This window comes from Mustela erminea, chromosome 4 (genome assembly GCF_009829155.1).
Source record: "Mustela erminea isolate mMusErm1 chromosome 4, mMusErm1.Pri, whole genome shotgun sequence".
Classification (NCBI taxonomy): Eukaryota; Metazoa; Chordata; class Mammalia; order Carnivora; family Mustelidae; genus Mustela; species Mustela erminea.
The window spans coordinates 34,467-56,224 of NC_045617.1; the positions used below are offsets into that span (position 1 = coordinate 34,467).

At 44.6% G+C, this 21,758-nt stretch overlaps 1 protein-coding gene across 2 annotated transcripts; it reads right to left on the reverse strand.

Annotated features, from left to right (window-relative positions):
• Positions 1 to 1,754: 1,754 nt before the first annotated feature.
• Positions 1,755 to 21,492, reverse strand: TBP (TATA-box binding protein). 2 transcript variants are annotated; one of them, XM_032338410.1, is made up of 9 exons: positions 21,364 to 21,492; positions 18,538 to 18,743; positions 14,957 to 15,106; positions 14,703 to 14,917; positions 10,006 to 10,093; positions 5,922 to 6,013; positions 4,268 to 4,435; positions 3,227 to 3,321; positions 1,755 to 2,519 (listed from the first exon to the last, which is right to left on the reverse strand). In XM_032338410.1, the coding sequence occupies exons 2-9, from the start codon at positions 18,589 to 18,591 to the stop codon at positions 2,440 to 2,442; spliced, it is 942 nt and encodes a 313-aa protein (XP_032194301.1). In that variant the 5' UTR covers positions 18,592 to 18,743; positions 21,364 to 21,492; the 3' UTR covers positions 1,755 to 2,439. The 2 variants fall into 2 exon arrangements, with proteins under 2 accessions (XP_032194301.1, XP_032194300.1); XM_032338409.1 differs by having other exon boundaries at positions 14,703 to 15,106.
• Between the last annotated feature and the right edge of the window lie 266 nt (positions 21,493 to 21,758).

The following is a 21,758-nucleotide window of genomic DNA, read 5'->3' on the forward strand; positions in this document are numbered from 1 at the left end:
AAGAAGCAATCATTTATCCTGCTATGTGAAATGTATCACTTTATAAAAAGTATTCCATGAGCAACTGGAGAATAAGTAGAATCTCATCATTTGCAACCACTAACCAATTCACAGACTGATGAGAAGACAGACAACCGGGCACTGGATTCCTAACCGAGCACGCCACTTGCATAGTCTTTACAGAGGGACCAAGCCTCTGGAGGCAGCCGCTCATCTGCAGGAAATCGAACATAGGAACGTGCTGAACTACACCACGTGTTTGAAAATAGCAAAACACATACTGTAAGAAACAACCAGCTGTAAATTTGGCTGTACATGTTAAGGAAAAGATAGGGAAGGGCACCTGGGTGGCTCAGTGGGTTAATAGGCCTCTGCCTTCGGCTCAGGTCATTATCTCAGGGTCCTGGGATCGAACCCCGCATCGGGCTCTCTGCTCCGTGGGAGAGCTCTCTGCCTACTTGTCATCTCTCTCTCTGTCAAATAAATAAATAAAATCTTAAAAAAAAAAAATAAAGGAAAAGATAGGGAACGGGACTATAAGAAATGAAACAGAAACGCATCCATTTTTTTTAAATGGAAGATTATCCCATATTAGTAATTTAGGTAATAACTATAAAATTCAAGATTAATGGTTATTGGTGGGCGGGGGGGGGGGGGGTGTTGTGGCTGGACCGGCACAGGAGGGGCCCCTGGGACACGGGCAAGGTTCTGAATGGTGGCTGCAGGGATGTCTACTGAGTGACACGCTATGCTAAATGCTTGTTCTGTTAGGTCTGTGTGTGCTGTTTCACAGGGAAAAGCTTCAGAATTCAGTAAAGTGATTGGGAATAAGAAATATGTCAACAAGAATCGAAATGTAATAAAAAATTACATAACAGGGCCAGAGAATACTTAGGAATTAACTTTTATGAAATACAGAAGCCCTCTATGAAAAAATTACAAAGCTTGACGAAAGAACCTGAGAGAAGACCTATTATGTGGAAAAATACTTCTTTCTTGCGTGGAGGAGAGGATATTGGATTGACAGACGGCAGCGGCTCCCCCCTAGGCATGGTCACTACAGAAATGTCTGCTCTGAACCACAAACAGGCATGCGAGGGTGCTTCCTACCGCACTGCTGAGGATGCTCAAACACCGCCGATACGGAAGGAAACAGGTAAATACGTAAAGGTACGTAGGCGAGGGTGCTGTACATCTGTGATGCTATCAGACTCCACGACATACGGACTGAGAAACAGAAAAGCTATAAAACAACAAGTGCTTTAGTAAGATCTAAACACGGACCGAAAGGAAAGAATCTGCACAGAAGGGGTCTGGGAGATACCTGGGGAACTAAGCAAAAGGGAGAGAAGGAAAGAACTCTTCCTTCTGACTGCTTGAAAGTATACTTTGACAAATTAACCCAAACAATAAAACCCAAGAACTTACAAATTTCCAGGTAATATTCATGAGAAAAACAAACCCCTCGCCAGGCTGTACACACAGCCCAGCTTTCATACTGAAGGACTCTGGCCGAGGGGCAAATACCACAGCTGAGGCCAGCGTTTGCTCACCGGAGAAAGAGGACAAAACCGAATTACAGGTTTCGTGAGAATTACAGGCAATGAATGTCTCTGGGAAACAGGAGGGCTCGATATATGGAACATAATAAACCCATGTTTCGTGAGCAATCTTAAATTTTCAGGTAGCTCATCCATGATCACTGGACACACAATGAAATGTTGATTGAAACAAACAAGCAAGCACACACTGAAATGGTTTCAGGCAATTATATCTAAAATACAACTTTAACAGTATGATCACACGAATCTTACAAGGTATCATTTATGACATCGATCTAACACTTTTATAAACAGCATTTGTTGTACAGAGTACTCTGAAGGAAGAAAACTGTGCACAGCCGTCCGTGCTCGTTACCACGGCTCCTCTGGCCTACAACACTGAGAAGGCGGAATGTGTCTGGCACAAAAACAACCCCTAGGAGTCACGAATTAGAAAAACAACACTTTTAAAAAAGATTTTTACTTTTCTGGTAGAAATATAAAAACTGTGGTTTATGGGGAGGAAATTAAACAAAAGAAAAAGTCCAATCAATTGTAGAAGTGGTGGCTTTTTTAACACTTGAAGTTTTGTACCTCAAACCAACTTGCTGACAGCAGTATGTGTTTAAAATCTAAATATAAATAAACGGGCAGCGCTGCCCAAACAGCAGCACAGTACGAGCAACTTACATAACGCTGCGGCGTTCTCTCTGCAGAAGTGAGACCGCTTCTCGGCAACCCCGCCGGGAACGCGTGCTGGAGAGCTTCACGGGGTGCTGCAACCCACAGAACATCATCTTACCAAGTCGGGGCCGTCCGCAACACCACCATTTACATGTACCAAAACTGATTTGTTTTAAAAACAAGTGGGTGCAGAGGCAGGAGTACAGAACAGCCATTATGTCGTCTTCCTGAAACCCTTTAGAATAGGGTAGATATTTTCAAATGCTTCATAAATTTCCGCTCTGACTTTAGCACCTATGAAGACAGGTTGGAGAAGAGAGTCAGAAAAAGCTTTTCTTAACATGTTAAAGAGGTAAAATTACTTTAAAACTGCAAGCACAATTCTCTCCATTACCAGTTAGACACAGACATTAAAACATTAATGAGGGAATCCCTGGTCACAAAGCTGTTTTTGTTTTTAAAGTATTGTTTTCCTAAAATGGATTTTTAAAACTGTTAAGAACTGTGCCCTGGACGGCTGCAGCTTCCCTCAGCAGCTCACATGTGACCGGTGTCAGTCCCTGCATCGGCACGTGACCTGAGCAGCTCGTGACCCAAGCGCGCAGAAGGAAGGACCAAACCTTATTCTCCCGCCTGCTGCCTTCAAGCAAACTCTTCTGAACCTTCGCCTGGTGTCTCCAAATGGCACTGCTGATGAATCTCAAAGTTCTACTGGAGGGTTTCCAACTTAAAATGTCATCTCTTGACAGAGGGAACGGCCACCTTCCCTGCTCTGCCCACTACAGGTCTTCTGTGGTCCCCTTTCCCTGCTCTCCCTTGCCTTGGTGGATACGTTTCTCGTCAGACTGTTAGGGTAGAGGAGAACGAAGGGGCAAAGGCATCTGTCTGTACCGCTTGCTAGCCACCTGTCCCCAATCTGTGAAACTACTTCTCAGCACTGAGAAAATGCTGTTCTTGAAATTCTTTCAAACCTTCAGACACTACTTTCTGTTACAACTTACCTGTTAATACAACTTTTCCAGAAACAAAAATAAGAAGAACAATTCTGGGTTTGATCATCCTGTAGATTAAACCAGGAAATAACTCTGGCTCGTAACTAGGAGGAAAATGGCAAGAAACAGTTTAGAAACGAAAAGCTGTCCATGCTCTGGGGCAAAATGGGGACCGGCACAGGGAAAATACTGACTAAGCCACAAACTCACTGGGAGGTGAACCCAAAGGAGCGAGAACTTAAGGGCAGTAAGGGCCATCTGTCGTCAGCACGTGAAGACCTATCTCTAATGAGTCTGGATCTTCTGATGTAAGTGAACATGAGACCCTCAGGTGTACGCTCTGCAGTGTCTTACCTTATCAAGGGTCATGAGTGGCATGTCTGATTCGAACCCCAGCCGCCTCAACCAGTTATAATATGTGTGATTAACCTAGTGGGAAATGCAGAACAGGCTTCCCTGAGGAAGGTACACTTGGGAGGACATCTGAAATGTGAGAAGCTTCCTAGGTGGGAAGTGCAACAGGAGGATGCCAGGTATAAAACTGAAAAACAAAAGCCTTTGTCCAAGAGGGGCACAGCAAGTCTGAGGGGCGCAGGGAGCAGAGAGGCTGGAAAGGCGGGCAGTGGCCTTCTAAGTGGCAGGGAAAATAAGAGCAAAGAATATTCATTTCACTCAAGTTTATACTTTGCTGGCAGAGCTCATATAATGTTCAGCAGAAAAAATAAAAAAAAAACTGGGGATACAAATTGACAGAAGAGGTTATAGATTTAATTAATGCATTTAAAATGCATTGATTGAGCAATAAAATAACAGGGAATCAAGTTCATCCCAGTCAAGGGGAATAATCGATGTTAGTAAGTGAAGCGGGAAGCAGGAGAATGGTAGGATTACTACATTTTCCGAGACATAAGGAAGAAACCGCAACATTACATACATTGGTCACTACATCATCTGCGCTTACATACTGTCTGTTTTGCATGTTTTATCATGAACCGTGTTTACACAGATTACAAACGAACTGTTGCCACAGGCAGTACATTTCAGACTCACCTGCTAAACTGCTGGTGGGTCAGCACAAGGCCTTCTAACCTTATAGGGAACTTCACATCACAGCTCCCCACCATGTTCTGAATCTTGAAGTCCAAGAACTTGGCTGGAAAACCTAACTTCTGTACAACTCTGGCATATTTCCTCGCTGCCAGTCTGGACTGTTCCTCACTAGGGAAAGGAAAAAGTGAGATGGTCATAGTCAAAGCCACAAAAAATAATTACTTACATGAATAACTTATAAAAAGGTCAAACTAGAAAAGCTTATTTTTTAAAAAACTGAAAAACGGCACCCTCCGTTAAGAGGAAGAGAAAATAACAGAAGACATTAACTATTTTATTATGAAGTCCTCCTGTGTCCTTGACAGAGAACTGCAGGCTCACTCCATATTACTGATACACCCAGGTTTCATACAAGAAGAGCATCATATCTCCCCCACTATCATGAGTATTCCTGTATTTTACCCCACAACCCTGAGATGAAAATACTTCATTTTGACAGGAAATCCTCATCTCCGATGCGATTTGTACGTGACGACTGCATACACTAATTCTATCCTCTTTTATGTCAAACCTCTCACTATCCATTCTTACTACTCATCAGTTGGACAAAACTATGGCTTAGTAGTGCAGAGCTTACGTAAGAAAAGCAAAATAAAAGCAATAACACCATCGTGAGCAAAAGACCCTCAAGTGCAGGGCCACAGGAATGACAAAAATTCAGCACACATATATGCAATGCTTTTTTTTTTTTTTCTGGAGGAAAATAAATTTATTTGCAGTTTCCTATTTCACTAAAATAAACTAGACACACACTATTCAGCATGTAGCAAAGGGATAAAGAGGGCTGAACAGTGCACATGAAAAGCCTGTCTGGGAAAGAAAAACTGCCTAGAACTGACTAATAAACCAGAAGTTTTCAATGCTCCATTCAGGGGAAACAAGTCTCCTAACTGAAGACTTCTGTGAAAGCCAGGGATGGACCCGCATCTTGCCTTCTGAAAAAACTCAGAGACCAGGAACCACAACGTCCACAACAACGGCCTTCCCTTCATCAAATAAGCAAAGGCATCCACAGTCCGCTCTGTGTGTGGACAACTCCAAGGCACAGGAATTATCTTTTATTTCAGAAGTTTAGTTTCCTTCATTTGTTGAAGCTTTACGACGCTGATGTATCTACTCCTCCCTCAACCACCGCCTTCTACCAGTTACACGGCGTCGGCTCCACAAGCCTTAGAGTCAAGGCCCGAAGCGTTAACCTTCACAGACAGGATCACTCTGAACAGGTGCAGAGCACAGGCAACACCCCTTGTCTGGAAAGGGGACACTCGTTAAGACCTGCACAACCCCACCCTCCTGGGTAGAGGCAGACGGCCTGTAACAAGGGGCAGCAGGGCTCTGTGGCCAACGCACACGGGGCTGTCCCGCTGCCAGGACCCAGCCCATCTGGAGTCCCTCACACCATCAGCTCTGAGATTTTGTGGTTCCTGACCAGTTTGTTTTTTCACTTGGGGATGAATCTGTGCTATATATAAAATTTTTCACATACAGGAATCCTTAGTCATAGCTTAGATGTTACATTTTATCAAATATACATAAAATGCAACTGGATAATCATGGTAACATATGACCAGGAGAATGAACTCCTTAACCCTACCTCTTGGCTCCTGTGCACACCATCTTCCCAGAACTGAATATCAGTGCAGTGGTTCGGGGCTCTCTTATTCTCATGATTACAGCAGCAAATCGCTAAAAGGGTCAGAGACAACCGTCAATAAGGCCAACTGCTGATTTCCTTTAGAAGAACAATGACAAACACACATACAGAGTCACATACGGAGTTCTCGTAAGGTGCGACACGTGTTCCCACACAGGCTTCCCTCACAGCATCACGCGTGCTTTTTGCACAGGGAGCAGAATGAACGGTGGCTACTAAGTAAGGCGAGCCCAGGTCTGCACACTCTTTCACAGACAGCGCAACAAGTAGCAGCATTTGTGGGATGCCTGTGACACAGGCAGTAAAGCAACCAGCTCTTAGTTTCGGCTCAGGCAGTAATCTCGGGGGTTGTGGGATAGAGCCCCGAGTCCGGCTTCGGGCTGGGCGTGGAGCCTGCCTGGGGACTGTTCTCTCCCACTCACTCTGCACCCCCAATGAAAGAAAAGAAGTAATATTTGCAAAACGTTTTACTTATTACACCCTTAATAAATACCAGTACCTCTTCCTACCTTGCCAGCTTGTAGAATTGTAACTTCTGTTTTATTAATGATTTTTTGGGCAGATAGACTAATAAACCTTCTCTACCTCCAGCATGGGAGTAAATCAGATTACAAACATACCAAGAGGTACTGAAATGACCTTATGTTTCCAACTGGCTTTTAGAAACAGTATTAAAGAATCAACACTTACAAAATACCAAATTAAGAAAAAAATCAGTTTTTATCTTTAATTTCTACTTTTTAAGCTTTAACAATGTTTTTATTGCTAACATTATAACTCAAGGGGAACATGTTTCAGCCATGGATTGAATTAATTGCCTCCAATACTAGCTTAATTGATAAAAAGCAAAAAATAGCTTTCAAATAACTAAAAATTTTAATATCTGGTAAAGAAAAATTCATTTCTAATCAAGAGGACTCTTCAACAAATTAGACGGCTTTAGCAATTTTAGTTTAAAACTGTGGTCCCTTGGGGCGCCTGGGTGGCTCAGTGGGTAAAGCCTCTGCCTTTGGCTCAGGTCATCTCAGGGTCCTGGGATCGAGTCCTGCTCAGCGGGGAGCCTGCTTCCTCCCCGCTCCCCCCCTCCCCCGCCTCTCTGCCAACTTGTGATCTCTACCTGCCAAATAAATAAATAAAATCTTCAAACAACAACAACAAACTGTGGTCCCCCGTCAGATTTCACCATCATACTAGCACTATATTCTAATTTATACAAGTCCCAGGAAAGGCCTCATCATTTAGCACTTCTTATATTCCCTCTACTGGTTTTTTCGATCAAACAGTATCAATTCACTGGAGACTATAAAACTGTAAAATTACATATTCAAAGTAAATAAAATGATAAATGATTAATTATTCTAATGCTACAGGCTTAGCACAATGGATAAACAGTTACTTCCAGATGTTAGTTACCCTGGGCTCTTGGACAAATACTTAAAAAATTTTAATATTTAGATAATCTCTTAAGATAAAAATAAAAACACTGGCCAAAAAAGTTTTTATTTGGTATTTACTTTTTTTAATATTCGATACAATAACAATTCAATTTCTTGGTGGAAAGACAATGTTGGTCTACATGTTTACCATTTTAAACAATTACAGAACAAATATATAGCGTGCTCGGACGGAGAGACAGCAAGACACTTCTTGGTCATCTACCTTCTAATTTTCCTTGCATCTGTAAGCAACAACACTTGGTTACTTCAGCTAAAAGCTGAAATGGAGTAAAGTGAGGAGACAATTACCATTCTGTAAAAACAAAAATTCTCCTCACACGTCTCTCTGTTAGCAACAACAGGTACTAAGGTCCATCTTTCATAAAAGCAAAGTGACTTAACGCAAACTTCTGGATAGCACGGGAAACCTCTACTGGTCAAACCAATGTCATATACAGAGTCACGTACCCGCTTATGGGTGAGCTACACTTCCAGAGGAAACATCACCGCACACATCTCTACGTGACGTACAGGGAGCAGACGGAGACACGAAAGAGACATCGGGGAAGTTGGCTCCAAACTGCCTAGATGAAAGCGTTTCAGGCTCTCCTCCCTGAAACACTATTCTCAAGCATCAGGATCAGAAGCACGGAATCCTGCCCCAGTTTGCGTGTACTGAGAATCCAAATGGCACTAACCCCAAATCTACTAAAAGGCCTCCAGAAAGTGATGCCTCCCGAAAATACAGCTTCCTCCCAAGACTTCTCTGAATCAAGGACAGCACAACAGACTTTGTAGATTTACTGCCTTTCCTTTCTCTCATTTCTTCCCCTTGGTTTTCATCATTCTGTGCTGTGTCCAAAACGGTATAAGAACAGGATTTCACTTTGTGTATGAGATTTCTACCCTGACTGCGGAGTTCCCGGATTGTGGCTCAGACAACAAACGAAACCCCTCCCCCAACGATCACAAATTCACGGGCTAAAACAGAGCTGGCTCATGACACTGTCCTCAACTATCTACCGGCCAGCCAAGCGGTACTGGTACAACTGCTAGTAAGTGGATAAATATAGGGGGTGGGCAGGGGGGACGCAGAACAGAACAATCAATCGCTTGAGATAAAAAGACTTCATTCCTAAAACTGACCCAACTGATTCCTGGGAGTTAATTCTTCAGTTAGGCATCAGAAAACTAAAACAAAACAAAACAAAACCTGGATATATGAAGGGAATCCCATTTATTTCTCAGGACACTTACGATGCTTCTTACTCTTCGCTACTCTTCCACTGTCGAGTATCCAGGTGCTAAAAGGCTGCCACTTGGCCCCTCTTTTCAAGGTAACATTCAAATAATGCCACATGAGACAAAGAGTAAAACCCTCATAGGCAACCCAGACTGGGAATTCAACCAAAGCGGGAACATGGGAGTCATCAGGAAAGGAAACGGTGCTGACCCGGCAAAAATGAGAGGCACAAACCACACGATGACACACATTACCCAGCCGGCCAGTCACAGATAATTCAGTTAAATTCTCAAGTTTTTCTTTCTGCCTACTTTTCTTTTTCTTATATAAAACCTTATTCTTTGTTTGACAAAATAAATTCAGTATCAGCTCCCCAGGTAAGAAAGTAAATAGCACGCTAATAATAAATGTTCTCAACTTTAGGGAACAGTCTTCTGCTGGGCCCTGTCCCGGAAGCCCTCCATCGGATCACGTTCTACATTCAAACACCTCACCTGTCTGCTCTGGTCCTCAAAGAATGTCCACTCGTCTGTGAATGCAAATATGCACTATTTATTTTTAAGATTTTATTTTTTTATTTATTTGATAGAGGTCACAAGTAGTCAGAGAGGCAGGCAGAGAGAGAGGAAGAAGCAGGCTCCCCGCTGAGCAGAGAGCCCAATGCGGGGCTCGATCCCAGGACCCTGAGATCATGACCTGAGCCGAAGGCAGAGGCTTTAACCCACTGAGCCACCAGACGCCCCTGTACTATTAAAAAACAAAACAACAACAGCAAAAAAACAGCTTATCTACTAATGCAGAGTCTTACCATGTACTCAGGCTGCTACCTTAACAACAAATTCTTATAGGTATGTTATCCCACAATCTTTTTACTATAAAAAGTTTAAAAGTTATACAAATTTTAGAAAAATATAATAAACTCCCTTGTACTTACCATCCAATTCTGAAAATTATTAACTTCTGGCCACCCTGTTTCACCCAAATGCCCCTCCCCATCCTCCAACGGGCTCACTTTGAGGTAGATTCCAGAGCCTGTCATTCCACTCTGCACAGATTTCAGAACATAGATGCGATCACACTACAGACTTTGTTCTTTAATGTCACAGGATCCCCATCATAACGGGGAAATAAATTTTAGTAGTTTAACATGTAGACTGCTATTACTCTAGGGTCTCTCACATGGTGACTCTTCAATAAAAAAATTAAAAAAATATGCATTTTGCTCTAATTCCTCATTTTGTTGGTACCAACAAACGTAGGCATGACACAAACATTTTGGTTTAGGGACCTTTAACAGTAAATTCCTGTATTATTACAGTTTAAAATACATTAAAATCGCTCTGACCTTGGGATTATATTCAGCATTTCGGGCACGAAGTGCAATGGTCTTTAGGTCAAGCTTACAGCCAAGATTCACGGTGGATACAATATTTCTGCAAGAAATTTGAAAAGAAAACATGATCATTTATTTAACTTTTATAGGTTGAGATGTTAGATAATTATCTAGAAATTTGATTCTTTTACTAGAATAAATTATATTAACTGTATTTCTTTAAACTGTTGACATTTATTGAGTGTTTACCACACACCATGGTCAGCATCTTACATAGTTACCCACTTAATACTTACAAAGCACTATGAAGTAGTAACTATTAATATTCACATTTTCAGGGGAAGACGCAGAGGCTTAAATGGGGCTACTTGTGCCAGGTGAGTCAGGGTTTGTGCTCATCTATCCCCAGAGCCATGCCTTAGCCTTCTGAACGAAGCCCTGATAAGCCCTTCGAATGAAACTAATTGCCCTTAAACCATCTTGCGCTGAGGAGGAACATCACCATCCTGTGAATACTGATTCCAGAGGGCAAATACACCTCCAGTTGTTTCTAGCTCATTGCTGCTTTTGATTCCTTTCCTGTCCTGTCAAAATGCAATACTCTGGAAACCTGAGGGCTCACAATTTGATTGGATAAGAGGACAGCTGGGTACCTTAATACACAATTGTTAAGAGCAATGAGAATGATCAATCCAATGAATGTTTTCATTTCTACATCATCTGTTTCCTTCCAATCAACTTTATACACACCTACCTTTGGCATTTCTCTCCTTACAAATGGAATCAAGTAGGTAGTGGGGCATCTACCACAAATTAAGTCATACGATTGCTACATGTATTCTTATTTTTTCTTTTTTTTTAACCAACAGCAGTGCATAAGGGTTAAACTTCTCCGTATGCCCAACACTAGCTATATTGTTTTTGACAGTAGCCATCCTAATGGGTATGAGGTGGTATCTCACCGCAGTTTTGATATGCATTTACATAAACAATGTTTAGCGACCTCGAGCACCCTTTCATGTGCTTATTGGCCATTCACAAATTTTCTTTGGAGAAATGTCTATTCCAGCCCTTTGCCCATTTTGCAATCAGGCTCTTTGTTTTTTTGTTGTTCGGTTTTTAGTTCTCTAAATATCTGGATAATCATCATTTATCAGATACACAATTTGCAAGCATTTTCTCCCACTTTGTGGTTTGCATTTTTACTCTGTGAACAGTGTCTTTGGATACACAGTGTTCAAAATTTTCATGCAGTCCAATTTCTCTATTTTTTTCTGTTGTTATCTGTGCCTTTGGAGTCACATCAAAGAAAATACTGCCAAATCCGGGACGCCTGGGTGGCTCAGTTGGTTAAGCAGCTGCCTTCGGCTCAGGTCATGATCCCAGCGTCCTGGGATCGAGTCCCACATCGGGCTCCTTGCTCGGCAGGGAGCCTGCTTCTCCCTCTGCCTCTGCCTGCCTCTCTGTCTGCCTATGCTCACTCGCTCTCTCTCCCTCCCTCTGTCTCTGACAAATAAATAAATAAAATCTTTAAAAAAAAAAAAAATACTGCCAAATCCAATGTCATGAAGCCTTTGTCCTAAGTTTCCTGCAGAGTTCTATTGTTTTGAGTCTTACACTGAAGTCTTTGATCTACTTTTAATTTTTTTGTTTGTTTTTTATATCCAAAATCCTGTCATCTTGATTCATGGTGCTTTTAGAGCTGCTTCCGCCTAAAAGGCAGGCTTTTCTTCCTGTGGGCTGACAGAGGACAGTGGAGCAGTTGACACACAAAGCTATCATTTATGGTGACTAAAGACAGTGGTGATTTCGTAGCATCCCAGGTACTTCACGGCCATGAAGTAGGAGCTGGGGCTCTGCACCAGGCGCTTCTTCTTGTACTTCCTCTGCTCTTCTGAGGTCGGGTAAAGGAGGTCCTTCATGACAGGCATGTTCTTATGGCGAGGTTGCCGCCATAGTTTCTGAATGTGGTGTTAGTTAAGGGCTTGGGTTAGGGTCATTCTTGTGCATGTGGATATCCAGTTGTCCCAGCACCATTTGTTGCAAAGACTATCTTCTCTATTGAACAGTCTTGGTACCCTTGACAAAAATCATTTGACCATATATGCAAGGGTTATTTCTGGGTTCTCTGTTCTACCGCATTGGTCTAAATGTCTGTGTCTATGCCAATACCATGCTGTTTTGATCACTGTAACTTTGTAGTAAGTTCTGAAATCAGGAAGTGTCAGTGTCCCAGGCTGTTCTTCTTTTTCAGCATTGTTTTGGTTATTCAGGGTCCCTTGGGATTCCATATGAATTTCAGCCTGAGTTTTTCTATTTTGCAAAAAATATCACTGGGATTTTGATAGGGATAGCACAGAATACATAGATTATTTTGGGTAATATTAAGCTTTTGACAATATAAAATCTTCCAATCTATGAACATGAGATGTCTTCCCACTTATTCAGGTCTTCTTAATTCAGCAATGTTTTATAGTTCTCATCATAGGTCTTTCACATCCTTGGTTAATCTAATCCCTGAGTATTTCCTTCTTTTTGATCATGTTGCTCATGGAATTGCTTAATTTCCTTTTTATATTGTTCACTGTGTACAGAAATTCAACTGACTCTTGAGTGTTAACTTTGTAGCTTGCCACTTTTCTCAATAAATTCACTTATTAAATTGAATACTTTTTTGTGGAATCTTTATGATTTTCTATGTGTAAGATCGTAACATCTGCAAAGAGATAACTTTACTCCTTCCTTTCTATTCTGGATGCCTTGCATTTCTTAGGACTCCTCCAACTAGAACTTCCAGTAATCTGCTAAATGTAAGTGCCTTATTCCTGATCTTACAAGAAAAGCATTAAGTCTTTCAACATTGAGTATTACGCTTGCTGTGACTTTTTACATATGGATTTTACTAAGATAGTTTCCATCTTTTCCTATTTTGTTGACTGTTCTTATGATGAAAGGATGTTGAATTTTGTCCGTTCTTTTTCTGCATCAACTGAGACGATCACTTTTCTTCATTTCATTGTTCTGGCGTATTACACTGGTTGATTTTTGTGTGCTGACCCACCCTTGCACTCTAAGAATAAAAATCCCACTTGCTCATGGTGTATAATACGCTGCTTAATGATGTTTCCTCGCATTTTGTTGAGGACTTTTCCATCAATGATCATGGAGATACAGGTCTTAGATTTTTTTTTTTTACAGTGTCTTTGGCTTTGGTGTCAGCACAGTGCTGGATTCACTGAATGAGTTAGGAAGCATTCCCTCCTCAATTTTTTTGGTAAAGTTTGAGAAGGATTAGTGTTAGTTCTTCTTTAAGTGTCTGAGAGAATTCCCCAAAGCCGTGTGGTCCGTGTGGTCCAGGGCTTTTCTCCTGCTTTACCCTCCCCCCAGAACCCTTTCTTTTCTTTTCTAAGTTTATTTATTTCAATAATCTCTATACCCAACACGGGCTCAAACTCACAACCCTGAGATCAAGAGTCACATGTTCTTCCAACTGAGCCAGCCAGGCCCCCCTTAAAAACATATTCTTATATATTAATTATTTACCCCAATTCTTCATAAAGCCTCTAAGATTTAGAGGCCATTGGATTCTCACCCAGAAGGGCTCTTAGTTGATATGGAAACTCAGGAATGGCTGACTAGATGCTCTGTAGAGTATCAGAAAGTTTAAGGTGCCAGCAAGAAACCAATACCCCCATCACAACTAGTCATAATTTGATTTAAACAAGAGGTGCAAACTTAAGTGCCCACAAGACCCAAACAAGTATGCAAGACAACAGGAAGTGGTGTTGACAAAGATGAATTCACAAGTGATTATCTCTCTAAATCAGTAAAATGCAAAGTGTCTGATTTTTAAAACTATGTCAGGTCAAACACCCGAGGCAAGATTTGGATAACAGGATCCATAAGTAAATATTACTTAGCTCTAAAAATGACCAGAGATGGCTTACAAGAAAACTAGATGATGTAGTTATTGCAAATGACCCTCAATTCGGCAGTAAGTTTTCCAAAACCAAAGGCTATGTACTTCTCACTGACAGACCCATGAGAATATCTGTATGCTTTTCATAATTTTTTTTCCTACTCCCACCTACCCCACACCCAATTCGGTTACATAGAGAACCCATTTCATTTATGTAGCAAAGTCCATTCAGGACAAGAAAAGACATCCTCAGCTCATGGAAAGGACACAGCTCTCCAAAGCGTTATATGCGGCCCTCATAATAACTAATGAAGATAAACATGGATCACCATGAACTAACAAAAACTAAGTCACTCATCTTCCCTTCCCAGAAACTGAAAACTTGACAAGGGAAGGACACTACACAAGGCTTGATTCACCAGATCAGCCGCAGGGCAATGCCTGTAACAACTAGGTAGCTTGTGTATCTGGCCCAAAATTATAAACACAAGCTACCAAATGTCTGAAGAGGTCATGCAAGTCTTTTACTGAAGGGACTGACTCTCTAAGGCAGCTTAGCATCCCTTTCTCATGAGAGAGCGCATGTATTATTAATCGTTAGCATATGATTAATTAATATGTATTAATTAATCGTTAGCATACGAGCGCATGTATTCTTAATCGTTAGCATACGATTACCACTGGCGCTACACCCTTCCACAAGCTCATCTACCCGAAAACAAGAAGAGCAGCACCCAGTCGAGGGAGCCTTCTAGGGCAAGGGAGAAGACCCAACACGGAGAGTACTCACTGCAGCTGCGGCACGATCCCCGAGCTCTCAGAGGCGGGTGTGGCAGGGGTAATGGGGGTCATGGGGGTCATGGGGGAGGGATACAGTGGAGTGGTGCCCGGCAAGGGTGCAGTGGTAAGAGTCTGTGAGTGGAAGAGCTGTGGTGTCTGGCCCGAGGCCCCCGGGGCGGCCTGCTGGGAGGTGGACTGCTGAACCGCCGCCACTGCCTGCTGCTGCTGTTGCTGCTGCTGCTGCTGCTGCTGCTGCTGCTGGGCCTGCTGCTGGGCCTGCTGCTGCTGCTGCTGCTGCCTTTGCTGCTCCTCCAAGAGAGAAAGGCTGTTGGTGTTCTGGATAGGCTGTGGAGTCAGTCCTGTGCCGTAAGGCATCATCGGACTGAAGATAGGGATTCCAGGAGTCATGGCACCCTGTGGAAAATCAGGAGAACAGTACAGTCAGGCCAGCTGGGAATGGGTGTTCCCGGCACGTGTGCAGTAGAGGAGGAGGGGAGATGTAGGAGGACAGATGCCTTCGAGTATCAGTGGGATTATGATGCCTTAGTAAAAAGGCATTTGCTGTTCTTATACGTATCACTTTCCTCTTCATCATAACGCAGTAGGTAAAAGCTTAGTATCTGGGATCAAACCCAGGTGTGAAATCCAACCCTGCGACTTACTACATGTGAAAACTTGAGGAAGTTGCTTAGCCCTTCAGGCATATCCACAGGATAATATTCTAATATCGACAGAGAGAATAAGGAAACAACTAGAGTGACTCCCCATCTGTGTTTAAACTGCTACCCTAGTATACTGCCTGGCTAGTTCCCCGTTCACTTTCAAGGGATCTGTCCAAGTTTGAATGATTATTATAGGCTTACCCTAGAGATGCCTCTTAACTAATTCAACACAATGACAGGCACAAAGAAAACACTGAAATGTTAACAACAATAATGACAATTATCAGAATACTCTACAAAAACGTGGGTCATTTGCTCTCCAAGAAGTTTAAATCAAGAAAATCCAATACTGTATTGTTCTGTTAGATATTGTTCTAATAGAACAATATCAATTTATTTTTCCAAATGCTTAACTTTTGCAGACACTGTTACATTTATTAACTCTGGGGAAGGGGAAAAACAGATGCTGTTTTTCCCACATTAAGGAAAAGAGAACTGACACCAGGAGACAAAGCTAAATGACTTTCCTGAGACCACAGATCTCCCTAGTGGAGAAGCCACAATCACAGCTACGTTCTCCTGAGATCCAGTCCAAAGCACTAACCAGACACCGAAATCCATGGAGCCCACGGGGCCTGCAGAGCTTGTGACTTCATGGACCTCTTAAAACTATACCCAGTATTTTGGCAAGAAGGGATCCATAGTCTTCATTAGATTCTCACATGGGGGCAAGATCCGAAAGACAGCCTAACCCTTTCCCACTTCTACCACTTTATCCGGCAGAACACACAAACCAAAACTGTCTAAGATATTTACAGTGAATTGTTTAACCAGCATAGTGGAAGGAAGAATGAACGTATACTGCAGCCCTAATAGTACAGATATTATTCTGCTGCATCTAACACTTAGGTCTAGAAAATACTGGCAAGAAAATATTCAGGTTCTGTTACTTTGAAAAGATTAAGGTTTTTTAAAGATCTGCCTCTTTGGGGCACCTGGGTGGCTCAGTGGGTTAAGCCGCTGCCTTCGGCTCAGGTCGTGATCTCAGGGTCCTGGGATCGAGCCCCGCATCGGACCCTCTGCTCAGCAGGGAGCCTGCTTCCTCCTCTCTCTCTGCCTCTCTGCCTACTTGTGATCTCTGTCAAATAAATAAATAAAATCTTAAAAAAAAAAAAAAAAGATCTGCCTCTTTACATCACATATACAAATGAACACAGAATGGACCACAGACATACACGTAAATGGACTTCAGAAAAAAAAGTAATAGCTTCTACTCTCTGAAAGAGAGTAGAAGAAAATTAACAAGTAAGCCACACCACAGACTGAGGGAAAACATCTACAATACCTACCCCTGAGAAAGAACCCATACCCACAACACAGGAAGAGCAATTACACTTCAATAAAAGATAGACAAGCAATCCAATAAACAAACAGGCAAAGGATGAGGAGACATTCTACAAATGAAGGCATGTAATGGGCCAATAAGCACTTGAGAAGATGCTCAAGACTGTTAGCCATCAGGAAAATGCAAACTGAAATCACGAAGAAATACCACCACCAGAATGGTGAAAAGTTAAGGCCTCAGGTGTCAGTGAGGATGTGGAAGGACCAGAACTCTCCCACGCTGCTGGTGGAACTAGATCATGGTCTGACACTTTCTTGTAAAGTGAAACATACACTTACCATATGACCTAGCAATCCCCCTCCTAAGTGTTTACCCAAGAGAGACAGAAACAGTACACACAAAGCCTGTTCACAAATGTTTACAGCAACTTTACTGATAAAAGCCTGACCTAGAAGCCCCCCGAATGTCAGCAACTGGAGAACGGATACACAAAAGGTGGTACATCCACACAACCGAGTACTATTTGGCAATGAAAAGGAATCTGCAGACAATCGGACATTATATTGGGCAAAGAAAACAGACACACACTAAAGTACATCCTGATATAATTCCATTTGTATGAAACTCTAGGCAAAACTCTCTTTAGCTGTGAATCAGCAGATCAGATGCGTATTTTACATACACAATTATCAAAACACTTAAAATAGATGTTTCCATTTCATGAAAATCATATCTAAGGTTAATTTTTTATTTAAAAATCTTTTATGTAAATTCAGTGAATGAACACATAGGGTATTATTAGTTCTGGAGGCAGAGTTCAGTGACTCATCGCTGCCTACAACACACAGCGCTCATTACATCACGTGCCTCCTTAATGCCCCCACCCACCTCCCCTCTAGCAACCCTGTGTTTCCTAGAGTTAAGAATCTCTTGGCTTGTCTCCCTCTCTGATATCATCTTATTTTATTTTTCCCTCCCTTCCCCTATGACCCTCTGTTTTGTTTCTTAAATTCCACATATGAGTGAGATCATATGATAATTGTCTTTCTCTGACTTATAGACTGTATTTTTCTTTAGATTTTTTTTATTTATTAGAAAGCACAAGTAGGAGGGGTAGAAGAAGAGGGAGCGCAGATCCCAAGCAGACTCCACACCAAGCCCAGAGTCCCATATAGGGCTCCATCCCACAACCCATGAGATCGGGACCTGAGCTGAAACCAAGAGTCAGACCCACCACCAACTGAGCCACCCAGCACCCACAAATAACGTATCTACTTTTTTAAAAAATGTAACGTTTTGGGGGCACCTGGGTGTGAGCTCAGTCAGTTAAGCAGCCACCTCTTGGTTTCGGCTCAGGTCATGATCTCAGGGTCATGGGATCGAGCCCAGCACAGGGCTCTGCGCTCAGTGCAGAGTCTGCTGGAGATCCTCCTCCTCTCCCTCCCCATACCTCTCTCTCAAATAAATAAAATCTCAAAACAAACAAACAAAAAAAAGTAGATGCTATTTGGAAACTTAAGCATAAAAGAGAAAGATAAACCAGAATATAACCTGGTGACAGTTACTTTCAAAATCAAAGACCCGATAATCAACATTTCAAAAATGTTTAGGGAAAGATTAAGACTTATAGACAGATACATATTTTAACTCCCAAAATTAAATACTGCCATGCCTACTCAAAGCCTAATAGAACTTCTCAAGAAAATAAGAGAAACATAAAACCATATAAATCCATTTTCAACAATAAATGGTTAAATTCCTTCCTTCCTTTTTACAAGGGCTCTAATAATGCGGATTCTACCCCATCTACTCCCCCCCCCCACCCCCCGCTGTATTACCTGAGGGGAGGCCAGGCCCTGAGCGTAAGGCGGCAGACTGTTGTTCTGATCCATGATGTTCACCTTCTTCTGGGAAAATCAAGTACCTCTGCACTGGAACGCGCCTCGGCATTCAGTCTTTTCCTAGAGCATCCCCAGTCCACGCTTCTTAGCAACTTCCTCAACTGCTTGCATTATCTTCATGTACATCAACAAACAGTAATCTGCTTTGAAAAAAGTTCAAAGTTTAATGTAAGAATACAGGCAAGCTGTACAGTCTTATAAACCAATTTCACAATTACACAAAAACTAGAAAAAAACAATGAACCTAGTGTGCAATATTTTTTCTAACTTTATAATGCTGAAATGTTATTTTTTTCTATGTTTACTGTGATGGTATGTAGAACTATCAATAGAACAAAAATTGTTTTATTACATGTTTAAATACTTACAACTGTTCAAGATTAAGGTGTCAAAATTGATGTTAAAAATCTTTAGGGAAAAGATATCCAGGGAAAACAAATTGCTAAGCAAACTGTCATATCTGAGTAGAAATATTTACTGAGCACTGTATCAGTGCTATTAGACATTTATATTCTCCACAATGTCTTGGGTGTTAAGTTCAATAAATACTGAATTGGATCCAATACGTTTTGACCGTTTATTGATCTACTAATTTAATAGAACACTGTAATAGAAGCTGTACAGACCCCAAAATAAATAAAACGTGTTTTTATACACGTAGTAACTTGAGCTCTTCAAAACCCATAAATACAAACTGTGCTCTCTCTAGTTTTCCTTAACTCGTTGTCTCTTTACTAGCTGCACATTTTTTATTTCTTTTAGACAAAAAAAACGAAGCGACTACCTTTTGTTGAGTTTAGTTCAGATGGATCGTTAACTTGCTATGAGAACTGATAGCATCAAACAGGACTGGCTGATGAACACATCACCAGCACCACCCAGGGGCGCCTGGAGGGCTCAGAGGGTTAAGCCTCTGCCTTCAACTCTGGTCTTGATCTCAGGGTCCTGGGATCCAGCCCCGCATGGGGTTCTCTGCTCAGCGGGGAGCCTGCTTCCCCCCACCCTCCGCCTATATGTGATCTCTGTCAATAAATGAAATTTTTTTAAAAAAAAAAAGCAGCATCTAGTTATCACATAGTAAGCACAGGATAAATGTTAGCTATTATTATTTCAGTTTAAACATTATTATCTAATAAGATATTGTCACATATAAAACTTACTGGTCTCAAAGTTACATGTTACATATCAAAGACACATCAAGCATGTGTTGGTACAAACCGAGCACTCAGATATTCCTTGAATGAATGACAGAATGAGACAATCACTTTGAGAGGACAAAGGACCCAAAGACTATATAACCTACATACCCATCACTGAAAAAAAAGAAAGAGAGAGAGAGAGAGAGAGGGGAAAGAAGGGAACACCCACTTCTGAAAATGTCAGACACAAGAAAATTATATTTTTAAAACTGCTGTCCTACAACCGCAGTGCTACAAGTAGGAGCACGGTAAGGGCACGGCCGTCAGCATCACGCTCAGTCCGGAGGCAGGCAAATCCCCGCGGCCAGACGGACATTCCGGCACCGGAGGGGCCTACGGAGCGCAGCCGGCCACTTCGCCACGCGCCCGCGGACAGCGCGGCACCGAGGCACCACGCGCCCGCAGACCCGGACACCCTGCCCGCTGCTGTGAAGCCGGGCGTCTTCGCAAAGCTCGACCGCGTCACTGCGTCCGGCGGGCCGCTGAGCAGAAACTCACGCATCAGACTTTCAGGCCAAAGATCACCGCAGGACGACAGGACTCCAGAGCGCGCGGCCCGCGAGACCCAAGCTCAGGACCCGCACGGCCGGCGTCGGCGCGGCGCGCGGGCTCCGAGCGCGACTCCGGGTCACAGCGGCGAGAGCGGTGCGGGGACTCGCACGTGCGCGTGAAAAGGTGCCCTTCGCCGCGGGCCGGGCCAGTCTGGGCAGACCCAACTGCCCGCAGGCGACGCTCCGTGGAGGCCGAGACCCGAGAGCAGACGCGCAAGAGACGTCCCCAGTCGCCGAGGCCCCGGACCCGGCCCGGCATCGCGACCCTCCGCGCGGGGAACGCGCGCCGCTGGGCTGGGGCGCCGCTGGGCTGGGGCGCGGCGCCCGGGCTGCCCGGAGCCGGGCGCTCGCCGCGCCGACCGCACGCCTTTCCCGCCGCAGCACGCGCGCGGTCCTCCGTCCCCGCTCACGGCGGCCCCCGCAGCGCCCACTTATCCCTCAGACACGCAGCCGCGTGCGGGGCGCGCTCCCTTCCCGCAGGCTGACGCACGAACGATGGCCGACGGGGAAGCCTCGAGCCTCCCGGCTCCCGGCGTGGGCGCACCTCGGTCGGGCGCGCTCTCCCGCGCGGGCGCCCGGCGACACGTCCGGATTCGGGAGCCGCGCCGCTAGGCCTGCGAAGGCCCGGGCTGCTGCCTCCCCTCGGGCTCTCCGGCGCCCGAGGCCCCGCGGCACTCCTGCGGGCGGCCGGGCGGGCGGGCACCGGCCGGGCTCCACCTGCGCTCCGGCCGCAGGCTGCGCGGCGCTGCTCGGCCCGGGCCTCCCGGAGCCCGGCGCTCCGACGACGGACGCCGCCTCCGAGGCCAGCCGCTGAGGGCACCGGGGCAGCGGGCCGGGCGGGCGGGCGGGCGGCCGGTAGAGGCCGGAGCGGCGGCGGCTCGAGCCCGAGGAACGTCCCCCTCCCCCCGCGGCCTGCGCGCCCGCTCAGCGTCCCCCCGCCCCGCCCCCGCCGCTCGCTGCCGGTCGCCTCTGCGCGAATCCCCCGGCAGAGCGGAAGCTCGAGCGGCCGTTACCTGAGCCCCCGCACAGACCGCCGCAGGCCCGCGGAAACGAAGCTGAGCCGCGGGCGGCCCAGGCGCCCGCCACGGCGACCCTTCCCGACCCTGCCGAACTTCTGGCGCGCGCCGATGATGTCACTTCCGCCCGTTCCAGCCTCGGCCTCCGCAGGCGGCGCCCACTGGGGCGGCGGCCATGCGCAGTGCGGGCGCAGGGGCACTTCCGCCGCGGCCGCGGCCCTCGGCGGAACGGGAAGGAGCGGCGGGCGGCGCCCCCCGCAGTCCCGGGCCGGGGCGGCCCGCGGGTGGGCGCTGGCTGCGCGGGGGCAGGATCGCGCTTCTGAAACGCGGCCTTCAGACGCGGTGCAGCGGCGTCGCTCTCTGCCCCAGTCGGGTCGCCCGCCGAGGGCGTC